General features: G+C 46.5%; 1 protein-coding gene across 1 annotated transcript in view; it reads left to right on the forward strand.

Moving 5' to 3' along the window:
- Positions 1-25,174, forward strand: part of Kcnq1 (potassium voltage-gated channel subfamily Q member 1) — a 310,859-nt gene that overhangs the window by 229,062 nt on the left and 56,623 nt on the right. Inside the window, exons 12-15 of the mRNA XM_036172121.1 lie at positions 13,684-13,759; positions 16,689-16,783; positions 17,383-17,429; positions 18,313-18,374. Of these exons, the coding sequence (XP_036028014.1) occupies positions 13,684-13,759; positions 16,689-16,783; positions 17,383-17,429; positions 18,313-18,374 (280 nt within the window). The remainder of the gene's footprint in view (positions 1-13,683; positions 13,760-16,688; positions 16,784-17,382; positions 17,430-18,312; positions 18,375-25,174) is intronic.

A 25,174-nucleotide genomic window follows, 5' to 3' on the forward strand; every position in this document is an offset into this window, starting at 1 on the left:
AAATGTAATACACAATAGTAATATATATTATACACACACACACACACACACACATATATATATATATATACATATATATGTACACACACACACACACACACACACACACACAAAAAAAAATTGCTGGCCATTCAGATATTCCAAAGAGAGGCCATAAAATATGTCCTTTGAATGGAAATAAGAAAGTTCCTAAATTAACAAGGAAAGAAAACAGTTGCATGCTGAGTTACCAAGACCCACGGGAAGAACAAATCTGTAAAATTGTAAAGAAGGAAAAAGAAGGCAATGCTAATTGTGTTGTCTCTCCTCTAGCTACATGGCTCATAACTGCTTGTGGCTTTGGGCATCTGCTTGACATCTTGGAGCTTGTTCCTTCTAGGTAAAGGGAACTACTAGATTCCACAGAAGTGCTTGGTCCATGCCCCTCACACAGGGCAGACTGCTAGTGTGTCAGGCAGGGGCCCCATGCACATAGCCTGGTCCTCACTCTCCTCTCCAGACTCATCTAGAAGGAGTGATTGGAGATGTTTTCACAAACTGGGCCACTCCTGTCTGTCATAGTGTCTTCCTGGCAAAGGCAGCATATTATGTGTCTGTGTGTCCCCACTAATGGTGAGATCCCGGCCTGGTTGGTTCAGCTTCTTAGGAAACCCTTCCACACCAGCTTCCCTCACTCTTACCTGCTCTCTTCTGGGTGTCACTCCCAAGGACAAAGTTGGTGCCATGGGATGGAACTTATTTGGGGTTTTCTTCTGGTCTTAGGGCCACTGTGGAGGGTAGGCCCTACTTAGTCTGCCCTCTTCACCCCCAGGACCTATAGGCTCCATCTGAGGCCCATAGCATAGGCCACAGGTTTCTGCAGAGGCACTTCTCTGTAAAACCCCTTCCCCACACATCAACACTCACCTCTGAAGTAGATTTGTATGACACCATTATCCTCAGGCCTGAGAGGCCTCTGAGAAAGAATCAGGCCTGAACATCCTTCTTCCACCATAAGACAAGCCTATGCAGTTTGGGGGGGTCAAGTTATATTGTGCAGTACTGTGCTGAGTTGAGTTCACTTAAGTTCACCTCCGTGATGTCAAACTGAGGTGATTTGGACTAAGGGGAGTTGATATGAATTTAACCCTCATGGGTGAGGGGGAACTAGTAACTCTACACCTGATCTGGGCCACGTGGTCTCTGAGGGTCCAAAGGAATATTATAATGTCGGCCATTTGGGCCTCTATAACAAAACACCTTCAACTGGGAAATGTATGAGTGTATGATGTATCATTCAGCATCTGGGAAGTACCATCCAAGAGGTTCATAAGGGCTCTGCATGCTGCACGAGGGCAGCTTCTGTGAATCCTCACATGGCTGGAGAGCTGAGTGAACAGGTTCCTTGGGCAGCAGTGACTGCATTGATCGCAACGATGGTTTCTTCTCTTCCTGCTCCCTTGCTGCTGCTTTTGGAGATAGGGTTTCATGTACCCCAGACTGGCCTCAAACTTACTATGTAGTTGAGGATAACCTTGAACTTCTGATCCCCCTGTCTCTACCTCCTCAGTAGTGAAATTATTGATGTACATTACCTGGCTTATGCCAGGGATGAAACCTGGGGATTTGGTGCCTGTTAAGTGAGAACTTGTCAAAGCCACATCCCCAGCCCTTCAGGCTTCTTTAAAAAGAATACTAATCCCATTCATGAGTGCTTTGCCCTCATGACCTAATCCCTTCCCAGAGACTCCTCTTTCTAATGCCACCACACTGGGAATGTATCATCCATGCATGAGACTTAAGGCAAATTGCAGTCTATCCACCCAGATCACAACATTCAAACTTGGCTCCCTCAAGTTCATGTCCTTTTCACATGCTCACACAGTCACTGAATCCCCAGAGCCCTCGAGATCTTATCTTATTCCAGTACTGACACAAGAGTCTCCAGTGTCCAAAATGAGTGAGCCCAGGGTCAGACTCATCCTGAGGCAAATTCATCTCCAGAGCTATTAGCCTGTGAAATCACAAAGGCCATGAGCTTCCAAATTAATATAGTGGGGCCAGCCTGAAGCAGACATCCCCTTACAAAAGGAAGACATGAATAAGAAGAAAAGAGTGGCGTGTCTCAAGCACATCCACACCCCAACAGAGATAGCACTAACTTGTAAGGGCTGAGAATCATTAGTCTTTGTCCCACTTTCTGGGTTCACTAAGCCAAGACTCCACATAGCAGCAACATTGTGACTTGACTGAATACATCCCATCTGTCATCCAGGCTAGAGTTCAATGCTGATGGCTCTACCACTCTGGGTTTTAGAACCAAGTCTATTCCCGTAGCTGGACTGGGAATTTCTCTTGTAGCACCTTACAGCAGTTCTGCCTCAGCACTGTTCTTTGGGGTGTCTTCTGAGTGGAGACAGCTCTGCCCTCAGCTCCTATACCTAGTAGAAATGGCCCCATGAAGGCCACCAAGACTTGCCATCCACTGCAGGGGTGGTTACTGTGCCAACACTTCACTTGGCCACTGAAGCCCCAGCTGGGGCATCCCAGGGACCCTGAACTGGAGCTCAGGAAGCAGAGGCTTGAGACGTCAGGGATAAGGTGGCCCTGAAGTTCCCTGAAATGCCTCTGTGACAGAGAGTGCTCTGATGTGCAGCACCAGCCCCTCTTCTGTCGTACTACATTCTGACCTCCCCACTTTCTGCTTGTTTGTGAGCACACCTTTTTCCATTCTCTTCCATTTGGCTGGTTGGTTTGAAAGAGGGTTTTACTGTGTATCTTGCTGTGTAGTCCTGGCCTGGTACTAGCCCAGGCTGACTTGAATGCTAGGCAGTCATCCTGTCCCAGCCTCCTGAATTCTGAGACTATATAGTGTGCCACCATGCCTGGAGCCAATTCTTTTTTTTCTTCCTTCTGGTAGCTGAGTCTTATCCAGGTCAGTACATTTTGCTTTTCTTGTGATTGTCACTGGCTTGTGACTCTCCTTTCACTTTGTACTAGAAGCAATCAAGAGAAGCTAGGTAGCACCATGAACACTTGGCTGAGGGATATCCTCTGCTAAACAGCCTTGTTCTTTTCTCAGAAGTGTCATCGTATACAGACACTAAGACCCTGGGACATGACCTTCCTAGGTTCTTTGCCACTTCATGGCTCTATGTTTCCACCAAGCCCTTACCAGAATGTCACTTCCTGTCCCCATTTCCACCAGCATCCCAGGAAATCTGTAAAGCTCTGGCCTTCTGAGACCACCCCCAGGCCACCCCCAGGCCCTCTTCATGGGCTTCAGATCCCTTCCAGCCCCTGCCTGTTCCTTCTTCCAACACTGCCACCATATCTTTCATCAGAACCCCTTTCTCAGTGTCAAGTTCAGTACTAGCCCTGTGACAAAAATGCCTTAAATTTGGGCGATTTACAAACAATAAAGATCTGCTGTACACAGTTCTAAAGACGGAGAAATCCAGAATCAAGACTCTGACAGTTTCAGTATCTAGAGAGGACTATGTCTGCCTCCTAGATAGTGTCTTCTGTGTGTCCTGTGGCAGATGGCAGAAGGGCAAAAGAGATAACTAAACCCCCTCAGGCTTCTTGTATAAGATCATTAACCCTATTCATGTGGGTGCCCCTCTCATGACCTAATGTCCTCCCAAAGGCCCCACCACAGTCTCCTTGGAGATGAAGTTTTAGTGTATGCAGACACTCAGACCCAAGAGCCTTGACTCTGGGGAAACAGAATTGCCCTCCTCTTTCAGCTCTGGGACAGTTGAAATGGGTGACCTTTGCATTGCAGCCACCTGCCCCCTGAGACCCTGCAGAATGTTAGTGCCAAACAAGAATGTCTGCTATGGCTTGCCTGGGCAGGGGCCCAGTGTGGGGTGGCTCCCAATGATGGCTGATATGGAAATAATTTGACAGAGACACAAGAACCACCCATTGAACGCTGCATGTGATGAGACATCACTTAGACCTGCCAAGAGAGTCAAAATTCACTGACACTGGGCCATGGGCTACCCTAAGAATGTGGATGTCATTGGGCGTAGTGGGAGCTACAGCAAAGACTGCAGTGCTGGGTGGGGGGATCACAGGAGCTGGGCTCTGTCCTGTGAAAGCATCCCCTGTGATTCACAGTCTGGGGATTGAGTAGAAGGGGTGAGGATTGGCTGCTGTGCCCTCAGGGAGGGAATGAGACCAATATCAGTGCACCCTGGGTGCCTGCCAGGGTTCCCGGGACACCTGAGAAAGGGGCTCTCTCCATTTCCCAGAGCCTCACTATCTCTCTAGCTGAGCTCTCTGCAGCAATCTGCAGGGCAGCCACTGCTGCTACAGTGCCCACCTCAGGGCACACGTCAGCATGGTCGCACTCTGCAGCCATCACCACTAGCTAGCCGTAGAGCATTTCATCACCCTCAAAAGCCGCCTTCACTCATCAGCAGTCACTCCCTGTCCTCTCTGCCTAAAGAATCACCAATCTCGAATTTCTACAATGTGCTATTCTGAGCATTTCGTAGAACTGGAGGTGCATTGCATAGGATCTGTCGTGGCTGACTTCTTTTACCTAGCACAATGCCTGGTAGATTTATCCATTTTGTGATATGTGTCAACATGTCAACACTCTTAGTTTGATATTCAGTCTTATGGACAAACCATGTCAGTCTGCTGCTGGATTTTTCAGATCTACTCTGAACAACACTACTATGACACTCACATTCAAGTTGTTACTTGAATGTATGTGTTCATTTCTAGGGATACATATGTAGAGGTGGGGTTATTATATATTAAGTATTTTGAGGAACCACCAGCCTACTTCCACTACAGCAGAGGAAGCTCATTTTGCTGGTCAGTGTATAACCACCACCTCAAAAATGTGGCATCATCTCTGAGGTGGAGGAGTCGCATAGCTGATGAGCAAGGAGATGTCTGGCTTTGCATCTACAGGAAACTCTGGTATTCACACCTCGAGAAGGGAATGTGTGTCACGGCACTGTCCACAGGCCTGAGCCCTTGTCAGGAGGAAAGAGAATTAATAAACATAGTTGTTCATACTAAGAAGAACTTCATGCCAGCTCATGTGACTGAGCCAATGACAGACAGCCACATAAGGGGCTCTCAGCCACGGAGTAATAATACTGAGGCAGTACTGAATAACCTTTTTGTAAGTTTATCTACTCATTTGTTTTGAGACAGGGTCTTACTCTCTAGCCCAGGCTGGCCTCACACTCACAGCAATCCTTCTGCTTCAGCTTCCAGAGTGCTGGGATTATAGGCATGTGCAGAAACCATGCCCAGCTCTTTTATTTCACTGAATCACCAAAATTAAAAATATATGCCTTCGGGGCTGGAGACACGGTTCAGTGGTTAAGAGCAGTGGCTGCTCTTCGGAGGACCTGGGTTCAATTCCCAGCATCCACATGGGAGCTCAAAACTGTAACTCCAGTTCTAGGGGATCTGCCACCCTTACATCAGTGTACATAAAATAAAATTAAATAAATTTTTAAAAAGAAATGTTAAAAAATGTATATGCCTTCTAGTGATACATATAAATATGATAATATATATATATATATATATATATATATATATGAAAACAAAGCCAAGAGATGAAGAACAGGATTCAGGTAGGTGGTTACTACAGCCGAGATGGAAGGTTCTCAAGATGACAGTCATGGCTGATGAGGGGCCCTTCCGGGTGACATAAGCATGGAGTCCCACTTTTCACCCACTTTCAGGCCTTTCCGGGTGATGGAAAGAGGATGGAGTCATATCTCCTCAGGCCAGGCCTGGAATGAAGGGTTTCAGGCAGACTCCAGTTTGTCAAGCATTTTTCTGTAATAGCTCATGCTCCCTGCATTCCGTGAAGAAACCTTTACCTAGCCCAAGGCTATACAGGCATTCAGTGGCCTTTCAAAGCTTGGTCTCTCTACCTTCCTGTTCAAGGCCTGACAAACTAGCTCGGCAGCTGTGGTGAGGGAGGAATCACAGTACCTATCTCGCATGGTGTCCGAGCGCATCTACTGAGAACACTGGTACCCTGTTGAAAGTTTCCATGATAGAGGCCACATATGTGTTTATGACAGCTAAGGTCTTGCTCTGTCCCAGAGCCCTGCCCACCATGCAGCTTTACTGGGATTTTTCTTTGTGCTGTGGATATGTGATTGTGTGTGTGTATGTGCATGCTCATGTGTGTACTGCAGGCATGCAGGCCACAGTGCACATATGGTGGTCAGAGGATGACCTCAGGTCTCTGCCTTGACTTCCACCTTATACCATTCTCCAGTTCCAGGCTGGCTGGCTTACAAGCTCCCAGGGATTCTCTCCTCTCCACCTCCTATCTCGCCATGGGAGTGCTGGGATTACAGATGTGCATGGCTCTACCTTGCTTTACTTGGGTTCTGGAGATTCAAACTCATTCCTCATGATGATATGACAAGGACTTCACACCATGAGCCATCTCTCCAGCCCTAAGACCTCTGTTTGTTTGTTTAAGACAGGCTCTCATATAGACCAGGTGGCCTCAAACTCCATATTATTCATGGGTGACCTTGAACTTCTCGTCTTGTTTCTAACTCCTGAGTGCTGGGATTATGGGATGAGTCACCATACCAGGTTTATGTGAGATCACACATGCTCAGCAAGTGCTGTACCAGAAAGCCATCACCCATCTCACTGTGATACTTGAACTCTGATTGTGTAAGTCTTCAGCACTGTAGCTGTTTTTCAGAACTGTCAGGGGGATGGTGCGTGGTATTTTCATAAATATTTTAAGATCAGATTGTCAATTTCAAAGGTAGAAAAATGATGAAAATGATAGAAGCTGGAATGAAACATCTATACCAAAGTTTGAAAAAAGTCTTCTTGTTAAAAAAAAAAAGAAGGGCTTTTTTTGTTGCTTTTTTGATTGAGATAGGTTCTCACTGTATTGTTCTGGCTGTCCTGTAGTTCACTGCATAGACCAGGCTGGCTTTGAACTCACAGAAATCTGATTGCCTCTGCCTCCCAAGTACTGAGATTAAAGGTGTATGCCACTATGCCTAGCTACATTGAGGGTTTTTAAAATGTTTTATTATCTTTTTAAACGTGAATGGGTGTTCTGCCAGCACGCACATATGTGTACCATGTGCATGCAATACCCTCGAGACCAGAAGAAGGCTTCAGAGCCCCTGAGACTGGAGTTGCAGATGGTTGTGAGCTGCCATGTGGATGTTAAGAATCAAAAGCATATCCTCTAGAAGAGCAAACCAAAATGCTCTTTATCATGGAGCCATCTCTCTAGCCCTGTAGATAAGAACATGAATTCAAGTCACCTTCAGCTCTCACTGGTATTCAGTTCTTGTCTGCCTATAAGCCTCATCTGTGAGCAATTTAAATAGATGTATTAACTTTGACACTACTAAAGTTAGTGTCTTTATTTTGTGGTCTAATTGTTTGTTGCTAGTAGATAGAAAGATAATGGATTGTTAACTTTCAACTTTTAGTAGAACCAGGCTTGCTCCCTTTTCCAGTCCTCATTTGTTGACCCCCAGATTTCTGGGATTACAGATATGAGCTACCATGTCCACACCCAGCAAGGTCAGGGTTCTGCTAAATTCATTTTTAATTTTTTTTTTTTTTTTGCTTTTTGTTTTGTTTTGTGTTGTTGTTGTTTAGTTTTGTTTTGATTTTTTTTTCCAGACAGGGTCTCTCTATGTATCCCTGGTTATCTTGGGACTCACTGTGTAGACCAGGCTGGCCTTGAACTCATAGAGATTCACTTGCTCCTGATTCCCAAGTGCTTTATTCTATTGTTAAATTACATTTTATTTATATGGGGGAGTGGGCCTGCCACAGCATGTGTGGTCAGAAGACAACTTGTGGGAGTCAATTTCTTTTTCTAACGTATGGGTTCTACGGATTGAACTCAGGTCACCAGGCTTGGTAGGAAGCCCTTTTACCCAATGGACCATTTTGTCAGGCCAATCCTGCTTTTTCTCACCTTAATGCACAGGCTGGGACTTTATGGATACTGTCAGAAAACAGGGGACATACCATCTCCGGAGGAACCAAGTGATTTAACATTATCATTAAACATGATGTGTACTTAGTATTTAGGATTTTTTGTTTCAATTTTCATTTTTTTTAATTATGTTTCCTACGTTGCTAGGAGTTGTGTTTTTAATTAGGACTAGGCCTTGAACTTTATCAAGTGCTTTTCTGCATCTTTTGAGTTGATTATATGTTATTCCTTGTTCTGTTGATGTGGTGAGCTCTGTTGATTGGTTTTCAAATGCTAAGCCAGCCTTGCATGAGTGGATTAAGCCATGATGATCCTGCATCTTGACATGAACCCTGGATCTCACTGGCTGCTGGTTTTTAAAGGCTGCCTCCACATCCAAGACAGACCTTACCCTTCAGTTTTCTTTCAGGAATATCTTTGGCAGATTTGGGTATCAAGGCTAGACTGCCTCATAAAAGCCCTGTAAGAAGCTTTGTATATAGTAGTGAACTTCTTCCTTACGTTTTGGGAAGAACTCACTGGTGAGGTCATCTAAACCAACTTCTTTTTTTTTTTAGACCAACTTCTTTGTAGAGATCGTTAAAATTCCAAGTGTAATTCCATTAACATAGGGCAGTTTGTATTTATTCTTTTCTTAAAATATGTTTTGATGAGTTAATCTATTTTATCTGTATTATCAAAACTGTTTTTGTTCATATCATCCTCTGATAGATTTTTTTTTTAAAGTCTCTAGCTCCACAGTGGTGTTCCTGTTTTAACTCCTAACATTGGTGATTTGTGATCCCCCTCACCCAGCTCCATCTGTCTTGCTAAAAGTTTTATCAATTTTATTAGTCTCCTTGGAAAGCCAAATGTTAACTTTGTTGATTTTCTTTAATACAACATTCATTTTTTATTTCATCAACTTACAGCCTTATCTTTATTATCTCTTTCCTTCTACTTCCTTCAGGTTTAAATTTGTTTTGTGTTTTGTTTTTTAGTGTGTTTTGTTTTGTTTGTTTTTAATTTGAGCTGGATCTCAGCCTCTCCTCTAGCAAACACATTTAAGGTCATATATTATCTACCCCTCAGTGTCCATATTTCAGTGTACCTCCAACATTTGTTTAATTATATCTTTGGAGACACAATTTTTAAAGTTTTATCATATTTATTTAAATGTGTATGTGGGGTGGGGTGCATGTGCCGTGGCCCATATGTGGAGGTCAGAGGACAACTTTTGGGAATTAGTTTCTCTCCTTTCACCATGCAAGTGTTAGGATCAAACTCAGGTCTTCAGACTGGGCAGCAAGTACCCTTACCCATTGAGCCATCTTGCCATTTTCAAGACCAGTACCTTGCTAAGTAGCCCAGGTTGGCCTCCAACTTGTGATCTTCAAGATTTGACCTCCTGAGTTGCTGAGATTATAGGTTATTCAATTAGAACTATTTTCTAATTCATGTAAGATTCTTTTTCTTTGACCTTGGGTTACTTAGATCATTTAATTTCTAAAACATTTGGGGATTTCCTAGTAATATTTTTGATTTGTAGTTTAATTTTATTGTGGTCATGCAAAACATGATTTAATTTATTTGAAATTGGTTGATACTTACTTTTAAAACCTAACACTTAGTATCTGTGTAAATACTTATATGTGCTGGCCTGCAATGGTGTGGTTTTGTCCGTGTCAGCTGGGTGGACTGACACTCCGATTGTTCATATTTGTCTCTGTTGATACTTTGGCATCTTTTCAATTCATAACCAAGGAGAGATGTTCAAATCTCCCTTATGGTTGTAGATTTTCTGTTACCATTTTGTTCTCCCAGTTTGCTTTATATGTTATATATTTTTTAAGGTTATATTTGTAGGTGCATGCAGATTTGGAATTGATCTTTTCCTGCTTTTAACTGACACTTTTTCATATAAGTGTAAGTGAAAACCCTGGAAAGCCATAGATGCCGTTCTTCAAATGCTGTGCACTTTTTTTTTCTTTTTCTTTCTTTCTTTTTTTTTTTTTTTTTTTTGAGACAGTGTCTCTCACTGGCCTGGAATTTGCTAAGTGAGCTAGGATGGCCCTCCAGTGAGCCCCAGAGATCTTCCCATCTCCACTCTCCAATCACAGGATTGCAAACACATGCTATTCTACTATACTGTTTTGTTTTTGTTTTTGTTTTAATGTGGGTCCTTGGGAAGGGACGCAGGTCCTTGTGCTTGTAAGACAAGCTCTTTACCAGCTAGCCCTGAGCTGATACTTTGTAACTCTGAAATCTTCTTTGTCTGGCTCTGGAGTGCCTGGTGCTGGTTTGCAGATGCCTGTGTTTAGAGAGCCATGCTAGGACACCTGTTTCTCTGCCCCTTTCTTTTCAGTCTCTCTTTGTTTATGCTTTTAGTGAGTTCATGTCACTGTTTTTAATCCTGACTGACAGTCCTGATCTATTTAATGGAATATCAATTCACTTAAATGTACATTCTCTACCACCTTATTCTTACCCATTTTTCTTACTATTTTTCTTCCTTCTCTTTTTTTTTTCACTGCATCGTCTCTTTTATCAAACCACCATTGCATTCTTAATTTCTTTTCATTCCATCTTTTTCTTTTTTCTTTTGTGCATTCATTTATTTGTATTTATTCATTTATTTTTAGAGGGAATCATAGAATGAGGTTGAGACAGCATCTTGGGTAACCCAGGCTGGCCTCAAACCTCTATGTAGCCAAGGATGACCTTGAGCCTCCAGAACCTCCTGCCTCCACCTCCCAAGTGCTGGAATGACAGGCATGTGCTACCATGCCTGACTTTTATAGAATTTCTTTTTTGGTATTTGGAGATAACTTTCATCATACGGTGAAATCCCTCATCTTTTCATCTATTTTCTTGACTCTATCCATCACAGTTATCTTAAAGTTCTCATCTAGAGACCCTGATACAAACCACAGTCATCTATCTACCAGTGACTCTGTAGGTCAGACTCTGGACTGCTCTGCTGGGTGCACTCCTGGGGGCAGAACACGCACTTGGTGGCTGAGCAGTGTCAGCCTCACATGCCTGAAGCTGTCAGCTGTCATCCGAACCCTTCAACTCTCCTCCTTCACTCAGCTTTTCCAACAGGCTAGCTCGGACTTGTCCAGGAGGCAGAAGTTTTCTGAGAGGGTAAAAGTGAAATCAGCAGGTCTTTTGAGGCTGAAGCTTACAGCCCTGTGGTGGAAACAGACTCGGATCTTTAATGGCAGGAACCAAGAGGGATCTTGAGCTATCTTTAGCAGCCACCGTTTCCACACTCCTCCCTAAAACACAGTTCTTTCTCCCTCCAGCACACCTGGAGGTCTCTCTGATCGCAGACAACACCACATGTCCAGCCTTCTGTTATCTGCCTTTTGTTTTGTTTTGTTTTCTGGTCCTAAAATCAATGCTAAATATTATACAAAGTTGATGTCACAATGTCCCACCTCTGAATTCTAATTAATAACTTTTTCTTTCCTTCCTTCTTCTCTTCCTTCCTTTCTCTCTTTTCCTCAGTGCTAGGGATTGAAGCCAGTTTGTGCTAGGCAAGCATTCTACCACTGATCTATGTTCCCAGCCCCACACCAGCCCTTTTTGAGACAAGGTCTCACTATGTAGTCCTAATTGGCCTAGAACTCACTATATAATCCAGGCAAGTCTCCAAGTCACAGAGACCCACCTGCCTCAGCTTCCTGAGTACTGGGACTAAAGGCATGAACCAAAACATCTTTAACTTTTTAAAGTTTTTTTTGTTTGTTTTTTTGTTTACTTATTTTATGTTTATGGGTGTTTTGCCTACATGTATATATGTGCATCGTGTGTGTGTGTGTGTGTGTGTGTGTGTGTGTGTGTGTGTGTGCACCTGGTGTCCTTGGAGTTCAGAAGAGGGTATTGGATCCCCTGGAACTAGAGTTAGAGATGATTGGTGTAAGGTGCCATATGGGTGCTGGGAATCGAACCCAGGACTTCTGAAAGTACAGGCAGCAAGTGCTCTTAACTGCTGAGCATCTCTTCAGGCAGGATCTCACTAAGTTGTTCAGGCTAGCCTTGAGCTCACTCTGTTATCCAGGCAGGGCCTGAACTTACGATCCTCCTGCCTCAGCCTTCGAAATATCTGGGATTAAGGGCCCAGCTTCTAATTTCTTTATCAGCTACCTATTACTGAGCAGCAAACCATAACCAAATGCCATGGTTTAATAGTTATTTGTCTTGCTCACAGCTCCATGGGTCTGGAGCTTGGACTCAGCTCTGCTGGAAGGTGGTTCTGTGGTTGTGCTTGGGATGACTCAGGCAGCACCAGTCACCAGTAGCTTGCTTAGGGCTGGGTGGTCGAAGATGGCTCAGTGCATGCCTACAATCAGTGCTGGCTGATGGCTGGGCACCTCCACTCACCTCCCTACAACCACTCCAGCCACACTCCCAACACCTGTGGTTTCCACACGTGGTGAGCTCCCCAGGACTCTACAGTTACATTAGGTCACAAGGTCAGCTCAAATTCAAACAGTGTGAAAACAACTATCTCCTGAGGCCTTAACAGCTAAGATTGCAGAATGCATCACACCTGCAGATCTCTATCTAGGATCTGTTTTTTCCCTTAATTTTCAACTTCTATATGTGGATAAAACAAAACAAAAAAACAAACAAAAAACCCAGAAGTTCCAAGATATCTCTGTACAGATGAGTAGGTTTTCCTCTAATATGAAAAAGAAATCTGGACTAGTTTGGGTTTGAGGTTTTGAGGGGACTTCAACCAACATTTTTGGCTGTTTCCTGGGGCCCCGTCCTAGGCTGGTCTGAATCCCAAGCCTGCTGTCCTCAGTAGCAAGAGCCTGCTGGCTTCGCTGCTTTATTTTTACTCCCTCCCAGCAGCCACTATTGCTCTGTGAGAACCCACAGCTATTTCCAAGAGGGAACTGTGTGAAAAAAGATACCCTGATAGCCTTTGTTCTCTGGAATCCTGTCACTTGTATCCTGGTGGCTCTGTAGCCCAGGCTCCACTCTTTTCCTCACAGCCCAGGAAGCCCCACCATCCCATCTGGTGTAGACATTTCCCACACTTCTTTGAGAAGGAAGTACAGCCTGGAGGGTAGGCTGGCTTCCTCTTGCCTCTTGTTTTCTGGGCTCGGGGCCCTTCCAGTCTAGCTTTCCCAGAGGCTCCCAGCAGCTCTCTGTTGCCAATGCGGTTTAGTCTGGCTGGTCAAATTTGAGCTTCCAGACTCTCCCGGTTTCTCCATTGCCCTGATGCTGTCCAGTCTTATTTCTGTGCACACAGACATCTGATCACAGGCCTGCTTTCTCCAGGGATGTTTCTAAAAGGACCTTATTTCTAGAAGGAGCTTTAGAGGCAAACCAGTGAAGAATCCCGAACAATCTCAGGGAACAGCGCCCTCGTTTACACCTACCCTGTGTTAATGAGGTCACTGTGGTCCTACCCTCTCTAGAGCATTCCCTGACTCTGCTGTTAGAATTGCAACCCTTGCAAACTAGAGGTACAGACACCCACCCCAGTTCTGAAATACAAATCGGTAAAGGGTCCTTCTCCCCATCTGTGGTGAGGCAGCCCTCCCTTTCCCCTTTAGAAACTCCTCGCTTCCAGCTTCTCTAGAGACAGGGCAAGCTCTGGATAGAACGTTCTCCTCGTTCCTGGAGAGTCCACCCATGTTTGGCTGGGGTACCTTTGGCATGTGTTGAGGGATTACCATCATGACAGCTGTTCACACTCTGCTCCCTCTCCTCCACAGGCTGCGGGAACACCATCGGGCCACCATCAAGGTGATCAGGCGCATGCAGTACTTTGTAGCCAAGAAGAAATTCCAGGTGAGATCATGTCCGGTGCAATTGACCCCAAGAAGACCACAGTGGTTGTATGCCCTCACCTTTAGATGCCAAGATGCTGTGACTGTAGTCCTTGGGTCTTCACCACTCCCCAACACAGCAGGTTCCTTCAGGGACACTGGACCCAGCCCTGGCCCAGGGACCCTTTTTCCCTCCACCTTGATTGTTAGAAGGAACTTCATGGCCTAACTCCTCCTCCTGTGCAAGGTTGTAAAAGTTACAACCTGTCAATGTCACCTGGATAAAAAGTGATATCTGTTCTCAGTCAGCTTGGAGCATTCTGTATCCTACCTTACCTATACTGCATCCTGCTTAGTGAACAGGGACTCCTGAGCAGGCAAGACCACAGCTCTGGGGGAGTCACATCTTGACAAGACAGTCTCTTGGGGGCAAAGGAGGGGCTAGGGTGTGGCACTCTTACTGGGAAGCAATGTAGCTTAAATTGCTAGTGCTTAAAGGGTCATAAGAAATTGCTAGGGCATGACAGCCCTCAGGCTGAGAAGTGGCCCCTGTAGGTGTTGGAGTAGGTTCCACATGAAACAGTACAGTACCTGCTTGCTAAGTTTTATGCCATTGTGCTGGGTAGGCCCATGGCTCCCCAGGGTTAACTTCTAGAATCTTGATACCCAGTGGAGTACAGAGACCCTCATGATTTCCCAGCAGTCCCCCTTTGAGTCAGAGATCATTTAGTGGCCCATGCAGACTCAGTCTCTATGGAACAAACAAGGGACCTGCCTGTTGACATGTTTGCAAGGTTGAGGAAGAAAAGATCCAGAGCCCCGCACTTTCTTCCAGGTTCAGGACACTGGGTCCTAAGAGTGGCTCAGGAAGCTGCCACAACAGACAACTCCTACCTTCGTGCTCTCTGCTTCTCCCTTATACATTCAGCCCAGGTGGCAGAGGGGCCCTGTGGAGTACAGAGGCTTCTAAGTTTAAAAAAAAAAAAAAAAAGTAAGGGCTCCACAATGTTCTGGGGATGCATGGACAGGTAATGGCAGGCTTCCAAGAAAGAGTGAGGTAGGTGAAGAGGGGGCCCCTGTGAGGAGGGCTCCAAGGGCTCCAGGCCACCCTACTGACCCAGATTTCTTGTCTCAGCCATGCATCCACCTGCTCCCCACCCTCCCCTGCTGGTCTTAATGCAGGCATGCCTGCCTGCCTTGCTCGCCCGATAAGTCCTTGGCCAGCCGCCTTTGTGTCTGGCCTGAGGAGCCAGGGCCTCTTAACCCTGAAAGTTTGCCTTGAGCACCCATGTCCACAGTCTGGTCAGTCTGGACAGGCAGCATTATCTTGGCTCATCTCTGGCTCCTGTTGCCACCTTCCTAGAACATTGGCCCTAGGAAAGAGCTGAGATGGTCTCTTACACTAGTTCTAGGCAGATATTTGACCCTCAGTGCCCAACCAGATCCTGGAGGGGAGCTTGGCAGCTCCAAGATAAGCCTCAGCAGGCCTGGAGTACTGCTGGCCATGTGTGGTTGGTAGGGTATCTCTGATCCTCCTCCTCCTCCTCCTCCTCCTCCTCTTCCTCCTCCTCCTTTTTTTTTTTTTTTTTTTTTTTTTTTTTGGCAGAGGGAGATTTTTGAGACAGGGTTTGTCTGTGTAGCCTAGCTGTTCTGGAATTTACTATGTAGACCAGGCTGGCCTCAAACTTGGAGATCGATCTGCCTTTGCCTTCCAAGAGCTGGAATTAAAGGCATGTGCCACCACTTCTGGCTCTCTGATCCTTCTTAACTGTGCCCTGCTTACAGCCCCCTACCATACTCCTACAGGTCTGACTACTCATACCTCCCCACCACACATTGGATCACATGCATGCTTGCAAGAGGCTAACAAGGGTACTCATGCACACTTGGGCACAGTGACCCTTAGACTCTCAGACCATCCATACATCAACATAAGGACCTGTCTTTCTCCTCATCCAGGCCTGTGCTGCCTCAAGCTGTAGTTTCTGCCACCCTTGCTCAATTATCCCCAGGCACTACCAGGCATCCCTAGAGGTGCCACATACTTTGGAAAGCATTTTGGCCCACAAATTCTCTTCCCTATTACTGAGGGTGATCTTCAGTGTGCACTAAGGAGAGACCCAGGTCCTGGACTCAGTCATTGCCACTTCTGACTAAGTGCTGCATCAGGATTCCTTGGCTTTTCTTACCTTAGATCTTATTTAATTCTCATTCCCTCCTAGACATAGCAGAGCAGACCTCAGCAACCCATTTTCCAGGAAAGAGGAACAGACTCAGTATCCTGTTTTATAGAAGACAGGAACAAGGCTCAGAATCTCATCTTATAGAAGGGAGGATCGGAGCATACAGCTCCATCATACAGAAGAATATAAGACCTGGAGACATGATCAAGTGCAGTTCTTAGACTATCTTAGCTACATATGCACAGGACCAAGGATCTGTGTAAGTGCCATCCCAAGCTTGGCCTCATAACAGTCATTGAGTATGTAGGCTGCAGAAGATGTGATGGTCTTGGTGCCCAGAATGACCCTGAGCATGGCAGGTCCTTCATGGGATCTTGACTGTGTTTTGGAAAGTCTGTGTGGCATTGGAGGCATCTAAAATACATGGTATGCTAGCTCCCTATCCAGAGAAGCAGCAAGTGTGTCAACAGTCAGTCTAGGGCCCAGATGGACTGTAGATATGCAGTACCATGTCTCTGGCCTGCTAGACCAGCTCTTTCCAAGGAGACTTGGAATCAGAACCAGTAGACTGGTAGGAGCTGGCTAGTCCCACTGGTGAAAGATGAGAAGTGAAGACCCAGACAGGCCAAAATGGCAACCTGCAAGGGTCAAGCCTGCTCCTATATATGTTCTAAGCCATTCCTCCCTATCACTGGCTCACTCACTGTTTGCATTTAGAACTGAGCCTACGGGACTTGGGAAAGTGACATGTGTCTTTCTGAACCGCAGCAAGCACGGAAGCCCTACGATGTGCGGGATGTCATCGAGCAGTACTCTCAGGGCCACCTCAACCTTATGGTGCGCATTAAAGAGCTACAGAGAAGGTACGCACAGGAACGGCTGTGGAGACACGGCCCCGGGAGGCCCTGCCCCAGCCTCACAGGGAAAGCAAGAGTTCTTATTGAGACCCACCCCTGAGTTAGCCTCCACCCATGGATCTTCCCACCACTGGAATGGAGCTAAGGATCCTGATCGTTCAGAGCCAACATGGTCTGGGATTCTAGCTTGGATCATATTTCCATCAGAGCAATGTGGTCCCTAGGGCCCAACACAGGTTTGGACCTAGAAGGCTAGCTTGGTGGGTTAGCTTACAAACCTAGCTCTGTGGATATCATGGGGTGCAGCTGGGAGAATGTGACCGTGCCTTCCATAGACAAGGCCCAAAGGTTCAGAGTCTCCCATTTTGATGCCACTCATCTCATCCAGGGAAAGAGTCTAAGTGTCCCAGCTTCTGCCCTCATCTTGGAACTCCTGCCTGGCCCTCTCAAGAGCATGGGCCACAGGGTCTTGGGTACCTCTTGGGAGGTCTTGGAGTGGCAATAGAAGACTGGCGTGAGTGTCATGCTGTCCTCCTAGACACAATGGTCTGTCTTGGTGGTGCGCCAGGCATTGTGTGAACTGGTGTCCCTCTCTTCTCTCTCAGGCTGGACCAGTCCATTGGAAAGCCATCTTTGTTCATCCCCATCTCAGGTGGGTGTCTGCACTGGTACCTGGACAGGGAAACCCATGACTGACTCATTCTCTCACCCCTTCACCCCATCTGCCTCTCCTCTTCATCACAACAGGCCACTAGGGCCTCCTGTGTAGAAGCTCGAAGGAACAGGTAGACCCATGCTAGGCAAAGTGTCTGTAGATGGGCTGTGTAATGGAATGCTTTGGTGAGGGCAGAACCTGCTGTGTCCCTTTAAATGACAGATTCCTAAAGCATCATGGTCAGACTCTGGGTATGGCAGTGTGAGCCAAGGGCACATTTTTCCTGTGATGGAAGGGCCTGGTGTGGAGCATGGGTCAGATAAGCAGCCTGCCTAGAGTTTCAGAGGACATGGTGGGGGTCCTTCCTGGCTCAGGTGTGCAGGGATGTACAATGGCACTGTGTGGGCTAGTTCTTGGCTTGGTAGGAACCCTCAGGTCCTCAGAACAAAGGGCTAAACCACACCAAGGAAAGACAATGCAAGGTATATTATTCCTAGTGACAGTGCTAGCTGAGGTCCAAACAGGACTGTGGGACATAATCCAATGTTGGGGACCACTGAAACAGCAGACATTCTGGCCTGATGATGGGTCCAAGCCCAACAGGTATCACAACCCAGTTGAGTCACTCCTTGGACAGAGAGTGTTCTATCCCTCCTGGAAGACTTGCAGGGGTTCCAAAGCTGGGAGGAGCAAGGATGGAACCCAGCTTTACTCTGTCACTATAATCCCCCCCCCTGCCCTGACCCTGCTGTTCTAACCACAAGAGAATTGTGAAGGACATCTTTACCCACTTCTTCCATCTCCTGCTCCTTAGGGTCCATCCAGGCACCCAAAACCACACCCACATCCCATACCCCTGACTTTGTGCTTTACCCCACAGAGAAGAGCAAGGACCGTGGTAGCAACACCATTGGTGCCCGTCTGCACCGGGTGGAAGACAAGGTAGGCTCCTACATCAACTCTGTCAGCTCTGATAGTCACCCTCCTCAGCCAGTACCCCAGGGGCAGCATCTCACTGCCTCAGCTCCACACCCTGCTGATCTCCTCTGGGGAGTTTTTGAGAAGCTCTATGCATGATGGGTGGGCAATATATTTCACAATTGTGTGCTTGGGAAATCAGGCCTGCCTACCTACCGGCTGCTTCTGCCTAGTGTCCCAAGGCCCATGGCCCTGCCTCTGCCCTGGGAAGGAAGGAGTGAGACCTCAAAGTCAGACACACTGAAGCCTTGAACATGACCTGGCTCTTTCCCTCCACCCTTTACCCTTAGAGCTTTTTGCTCTAAGTGCCTCCTGGCTGTGTCCAGGAGATGGCTGCAGCTGGGCTCACATCAGCCTCCCCATAGGCCAGCTATCTAGGGTCCTTGCTCTGTGTAGTTCAAGCCTTCAGAAGACTCAGAACCTGGCTAGGGTGGATTCCTGAATGGTGTTGGCCTCTATTTACCCTGGACCCGAATGGGTTGTGAAAGTCCAGCTCAAGACACTGTGGTAGGCTATGTGGGATCTGCCTGGCCAGGCTATTTTTAGCATCCACTACTATAGGCTTCTACCTAGAATAGAGTACATACCTTATGGCAGCTCCTTGTACACTGGCTGCCCACAGTTTCATATTCCGGAGTGTCACAGCTGACATTAGCTAGGCCATTAGACTAGTCCTTTGCCCTCTGTGTTATGTGCAAGCACCTCACCTTTCACGAGCCACTGGAGGCTCTGACTCACCAGGGGAGCTTTCTTGGGCCCATGGTACAACTCACTGCTACTCTTTGAAGTCTCTGCAGTTTGAGGTGTGCCGTTATCTTGCCAGACAACTCGTCTGTATACAAGGATTTTATCTGAACATAACTAGGAGGCTAAAAATAGTGGAATTTCAGTTGAGTGGGGAGTGTGGTTGCTGCTGGGTTGCCTTAGCAATGCCTGGCTCTGGCTCTCTTCCAATATGGGCTGCAACTGGGCAGGTAGGCAAGGATAGTCTGGGCCACATAGGACAAGCCAGCTTTCCTTTCCTAAACACGTCTTAGGCACTAGGCTCAGAAGCCTCTCTGCTCCTCGCCAGCACGTATCCCCAGTCTTGGGCAGCCATGGAGGTCTGTGGCCTATAAATAGAATCAGGAGGGGGCATGGGCTAGACTCTAGATATTCTCTGAGACCCTGGGGATGTACATATCCAACACTGAGTCTCACTGTAAGGCCTGGCCTAACCTGTAGCATCCAGGACCTGAGCAGGGAGGTACTGTGGTCCTTGACCAGCTGACCACCCAGCTAGCACAAAGATTGTGCACATGGCAGGATGGGAAAGATATTCAGAGTGTTCAGTTCCCAAGGCCTGAACTCAGTGGTGGCTTGGGAGCCTTGTCATTTGTCTACATGATCAAGGATACCCTTGGCTTCTCTCTTCTTTGCACATGGGCCTATTGAACCAATGACAAACTCCCTAGTTTGAGTCTCCTACTCAACCTCCTCAGACAGCCCCACATCTTTCCTGGTCAAGGCTACCTTTGCTGGCCACCCCTACTGCTGGAAGGAACCAGGGAGGCCTCCCCGATTCCTAGATATCACAGACCAAATCCTAGGAATGTAAGCCTTCTCTCCCCAGAAATGTAAAAGTAGCCTGCTTCCTCCAGTCCCAATAACCCCTCCACCACAAATTCCTGACCCAATTGAGTTCTACCCCATTCTAACTGTTCAGCTTTCCCCTTTTCCCCATTACCCATAGAATAGGCTACCCCTCAAACTCACACCAGAAACCTAAGTGTCTCCTGTAAGTGACAGAATGTGATAGGTGTTATCTTCTACCAGTGTCCCCCTTTCCAGACTCAAGATATGGCTGCCCAATAGCAGTTTGGGGTTTCGGAGCCAGGTCACAACACTGTAACCAAGGTGAAGCCTGTACTGGTCCAGGGGCAGGGGCAGGGCAGAAGTACGTGCCAGTGTTTCATCAGATCAGAACAACAAAGGGCTGGTTTTCCAGAGTTCGTGGTCTCTGGGAACAAGGTTTAGGAACAAAGCTAGGTCGATCCTCAGAGCTCCTGGTGACCTTGGCCCTGTCTGGGCTCTGAGCCAGGTTTGCAAGGATGCTGGGATCCTGCAAAAACACCTCATGGGCATCACTCTTTATTGTCAGCCCCTGCCTCAAGATGGTTAAGATGGAGGAGTGAGTCCTCTGTCCAAAGCCATGGTCCACACTAAGCCAAGGCACCTCCCAGGGCTCTAGCCTGGACCCCCATTGTATATCAAGAGGCTGTCAAAGATGCACTGACCCAAACGGCCTGTGGCAGCCTGCCCAGTCCCTCCCCTGTCCAGGACCACTGCCCCCTGTGGGGACAGACCCTGGGAAAGAGCTTTGCTGGGCCCAGAGGGCACGATGGCATGGCCGGGGCCCCACATCATCACAGTTATCAACTTAACCATCGGGACCAGAAACAACCCAAGCGCAATCCTGCTGACCTCGGGAAGTAGGGGACAGGAAATCCCTGGGAGCCCAGCAGTCCCAGAGCCCAGCCAGTGCCAGCCAGCCTGGCTGAGCCCAGCCAGAGCCCCTGGGCTTCCCTGCTGACAGCCCCTCCCTCCCCCACCTCCAGGCCAGCTGCGGCTGGCCAAAGTCAAGTCTCCAGTGCCCAGCAGCTTGCCTAACTTAGCTTAGCCCCTTAGCTGTGAAATGTGTCCCACCATAGTCCACCCACATAGCAAGGCTGAACCCCACTCACCAACAGCTGGACCAAACCTTCAGAAGGGGATCAGGCTAAGGACCCAAGGAGATTTGGGGTGTCTACCTTGTAAGGGATTTCTAGGAGTAGCCAGCTGAACTTGTTCAGGGGTGCTTCAGTTTCCCTGACCAGGAGTTTCCTTAGGCCTAGGCCAGGGACTTATACCAGGGAGCCATGTCCATGGGCTCCCTTCATATAGCCACTGAATATTATTGACTCTATTGTTCTAAAAATCCAGCAGTCTCCTGTGGTCACACAGCAAGTTATACAAAGAGCTGGTCCGTGGCAGTCACAGATGTGGGTAAGGGAAGAACATTTCAGAAGTGTGAAGGTCCTTTGGAAATGAGGCTGGAATCAGCTCTGAGAGCCAAGGCTGGGTAAGGGCCAGTGGCCTTGTCCAGGGGCTACAGTAGTCAGGATGGATGGCAATCCAAGATAGTACAGACCATCTTGTTATCTATAACAAGAACCCCAGAGTTTTGGCTCCTGTCCCCCCCCCATTTCTCTCTCTCTCTCTCTCTCTCTCTCTCTCTCTCTCTCTCTCTCTCTCTCTCTCTCTCCTGGCCCTGCCTGGGCCCCCCACTGGCTGGCTTCCTTAGGGTCCCCTGGCTCTCTGCAGAACCCACACCACCTCTTCTCCATGGTGTTCTTAGCTCTTCTTGGACCTGGACCTGCCACAGTGTTTATTTTACAAGCTCAGCTCACACTGTCGCGCTGATATGCAGAGCACAGTGGGGCCAAGAGACTGACTTTCTTGTTTTCTGCAGGAAATGTTTGTGGCTCAAAGCCGGACACAGGGGAACTCTGGTTTCCAGACCCTGCTCATGGGGCATCTGGGGGGGGGGGGGGGGGAGGGGGTGAGTAAGGTCCCAGCACTGCTTCTGCCTAGTCCTGTCCCCACCCCCCCCCCCCCCCCCCCCCCCCCCCCCCCCCCGCCATGCCTACTTACTTCCTATTCGAGGACACCATCTAGCCCTCACCACTTGCCTTCATTTCATGGCCCTTCTTTTATTCATGAGGCCCACTAGCTGGCTCCTGAGACCTCGTCATCCCAGGCTCCATTCTTGTTCTCCAATGGGATATCTTCATGTTCTCTGACTGGGGGATTAGTTACATAGATGTCCCTGCAGACTTCCCTACCTCATCTCTCACATCCCATATTAAGTCTTAAATGCTGCCCAAGTCCACTTGATCCTCCTCTGCCATCTTTGCTGAGCTGTGGCTCCTCACAGATTAAGTGGTGAGGTGTTCCCACAAACCCCATGTCCGGGAAATCTTTATGTGAGTCTTGATGTTTTTTCTCTCTCTTGAATGTTTGTTAGAACTTCAAGGCAACCCCATCCAGACTGCTGCTTCCTTTATGAGAACATTTTAAACTACTGATTACAGGGATTTGAGGCTTATGAACTATTTCTTTATTCTTTATTTCTTCTTGTGTCAGTTTTGATAAGCAGCAGGGCTGAGGAATTTGTACCTTTCGTCTTGGTTTTCAATTTTGTTGGTGTTTACTTCATGTCTGTAGCATCTGCATTTTGCCCCTGCTTTCTCTCATTCCCAGGGCTGTTTATCTGTGCCTTTACTGTTTCCTACAGTGACCAAGTGTGCTATGCATTATTGATATTTTCACCAAGCTGTTGGTTTTGTTGATCTTCCCGCATGTGGATTTTATCTTGCTTATCCACGTCTGTTTATCTCTTTGCTTCTGATTACTTGGCCTCAATGCATTGTTCTCTAACTTCTTCAGCTGGATAATTGTTCCTCTCCAGATTTTCTAGATTTTTAAGGCATGTCAGCCATGAGAGCTATTCACAGCATTTACACTATAGTTTGTTTGTTTGGTTGTTTTTTCTGTAAATGTCACTGAAAAGACATACCCCATTTTTGTTGAGACAGGGCCTCACTATGTAGCTCAGTTTGGCCTCAAACTCAAGACTGTCCTGCGTTAGCCTCCTTAGCCTTTGGGGTGACAGACTCACAGCACAGCACTAGGCTCCCTACATGTGAACAAGTATTTCACTTTCGCTTTCATCTGCTTATGGTGTATTTTTCTAATCTCCATCATCTCTTGTTTGTTCCAAGAGTTATGCCATGGCAGCACAACTATGTGGTTTTATCACTGTTATTATTGTGGTAGAACTTTCTAGTAACATTGTTTCACTGTCAGAGAAAGTGGTCCTGGGATATCAACCCCTTGGAATGTTTTGAAGTACGTTTTACAGCAAAACACATGCTCAGCCTTTGTAACGTGCCTTGAGTACTTGAAAGCATATTCTGCAGTCATTGGATGCAGGGCTGTGTTTACAAGCACCAGAACAAGCTTGTTCATTGTTTTGTTCAAATATTCTATATCCTCGTTGGAATCCCTTTATCTATTTGATCTATCATTTCTGAGAAGTCATAGGGTAAATTTCTGTTTAACTTTCTAGGAAACCGCTAGACTATTTTCTAAAGTTGTTTTCCCCCTTGTTTTCCCATCAGCAATGTGTAAACGGCCCACTTGCTCTCAGCCTTGCAACTAGCCAGTAGGCCTGGTCTTTTCTATTTCAGCCCTGTTAGTATGTAATGGTATCTCATTGTGGTTTTGATTTGCATTTCCCTAATGACTAATGATGTTGAGCAACTTTTCATGTGCTTATTAGCCATTCATAGTCTTCTCTGGTGAAATGTTTATTCAACTCTCTTGCCCGTTTTCCAATTAGGTACTCTGCTCTATTGTCGAGTGGCAGGAGTTTTTAATATGTTCTGGGTACAAGTCCTCCATCAGACGGATGACTTGCAAATACTTTCTCCTAATCTCCGGCTGTCTTTTCATTTTCTGAATTGTCTTTTAAATCACAGAAGTTTTTAATTTTAATGAAGTCCAATTTGTCCTTTGTATGTTTTGTATGGTTCCTGCTTTTGATGTTCTTAGACCTCTTTACCCTATCTGAGGTCATAAACATTTTCTTTCTTTCTTCCTTCTTTCTTTATTTTTCTTCTTCTTCTAGAAATTATATAGAATGAGCTTTTGTATTTAAGTCTAGATCTTGAGGTAATTTGAGGGTATGAAAGGAGATAAAAATCTAAGTTTTTGTTTGCTTGGTTTTGTGTATATGCATGCTTGTATGTGTGCAAGTACACATGTGTGCAGGTATAAATGCATGTAGAGGCAGAGAAACACCTCAACTGTTATTTTTCAGAAACCATCCACTTTATTCTTTGAGAAAAGTTCTCACATTGACCTGCAGCTCACCAAATAAGCTAGGCTGGCTGGTCAGAGAACTCCATGGACCTGCTAGTCCTTTCTTTCCCAGCCCTGGGATTACAAATATGTGCCACCATGCCTGACTTTTTAACAGGAGATCTGAGAGCTAAACTCTAGTATTCAAGCTTACACAGCAAGGTCCTTAGCAACTGAGCTATCTCCCAAGCCTCTTAAAGGCATCTAGCCCAGAGACTAAGCATGGCGCACGTCTTTAATCCCAGCACTTAGGAGGCAGAGGCAAGCTGATCTCTGTAAATTCAAGACCAGCTTGGTCTACATAGTGAGTTCTAGGTCAGTCAAGGCTACATAGTGAGACCCTATCTCAAAAACAAAAACAAAAAAGCCCAAGCTGACCTCTCACAGGCTAATAGTCTTCAATATTTGCCTACTGCAGTTACCATACAAACAGCTTCTTTTAAACTTAAAGATATTCAGTTGCTCAGCACCATGAGTCAAAAATGCTTTTTCTTTGATCATGTAGCAATGGTATCTTTGTCAGAAATCACTTAACCAAGCCAGGTACAGTGGCACACACTTTTAATCCCTGTACTTGGAAAATTGATGCAGAAAGATAGGGAGTCTAAAAACAGCCTTAATTACGTGCCAAGTTTGAAGTCAGCCTGGGATACCTCAAAAGAAAGTCATTGACCATAAATGTATGGGTTTCTTTATGGACCTTCAGTTCTCTTGGTCCATACACTTGTCCCTAATCCCACCCCACACACTCTTGATTATTGCATCTTTACAGTAAGTTTTGAAATCAAGCAGTGAAAGTCCTCTGATTTGTTTTTCTCCTT

Source organism: Onychomys torridus, chromosome 1 (genome assembly GCF_903995425.1).
Source record: "Onychomys torridus chromosome 1, mOncTor1.1, whole genome shotgun sequence".
NCBI lineage: Eukaryota > Metazoa > Chordata > Mammalia > Rodentia > Cricetidae > Onychomys > Onychomys torridus.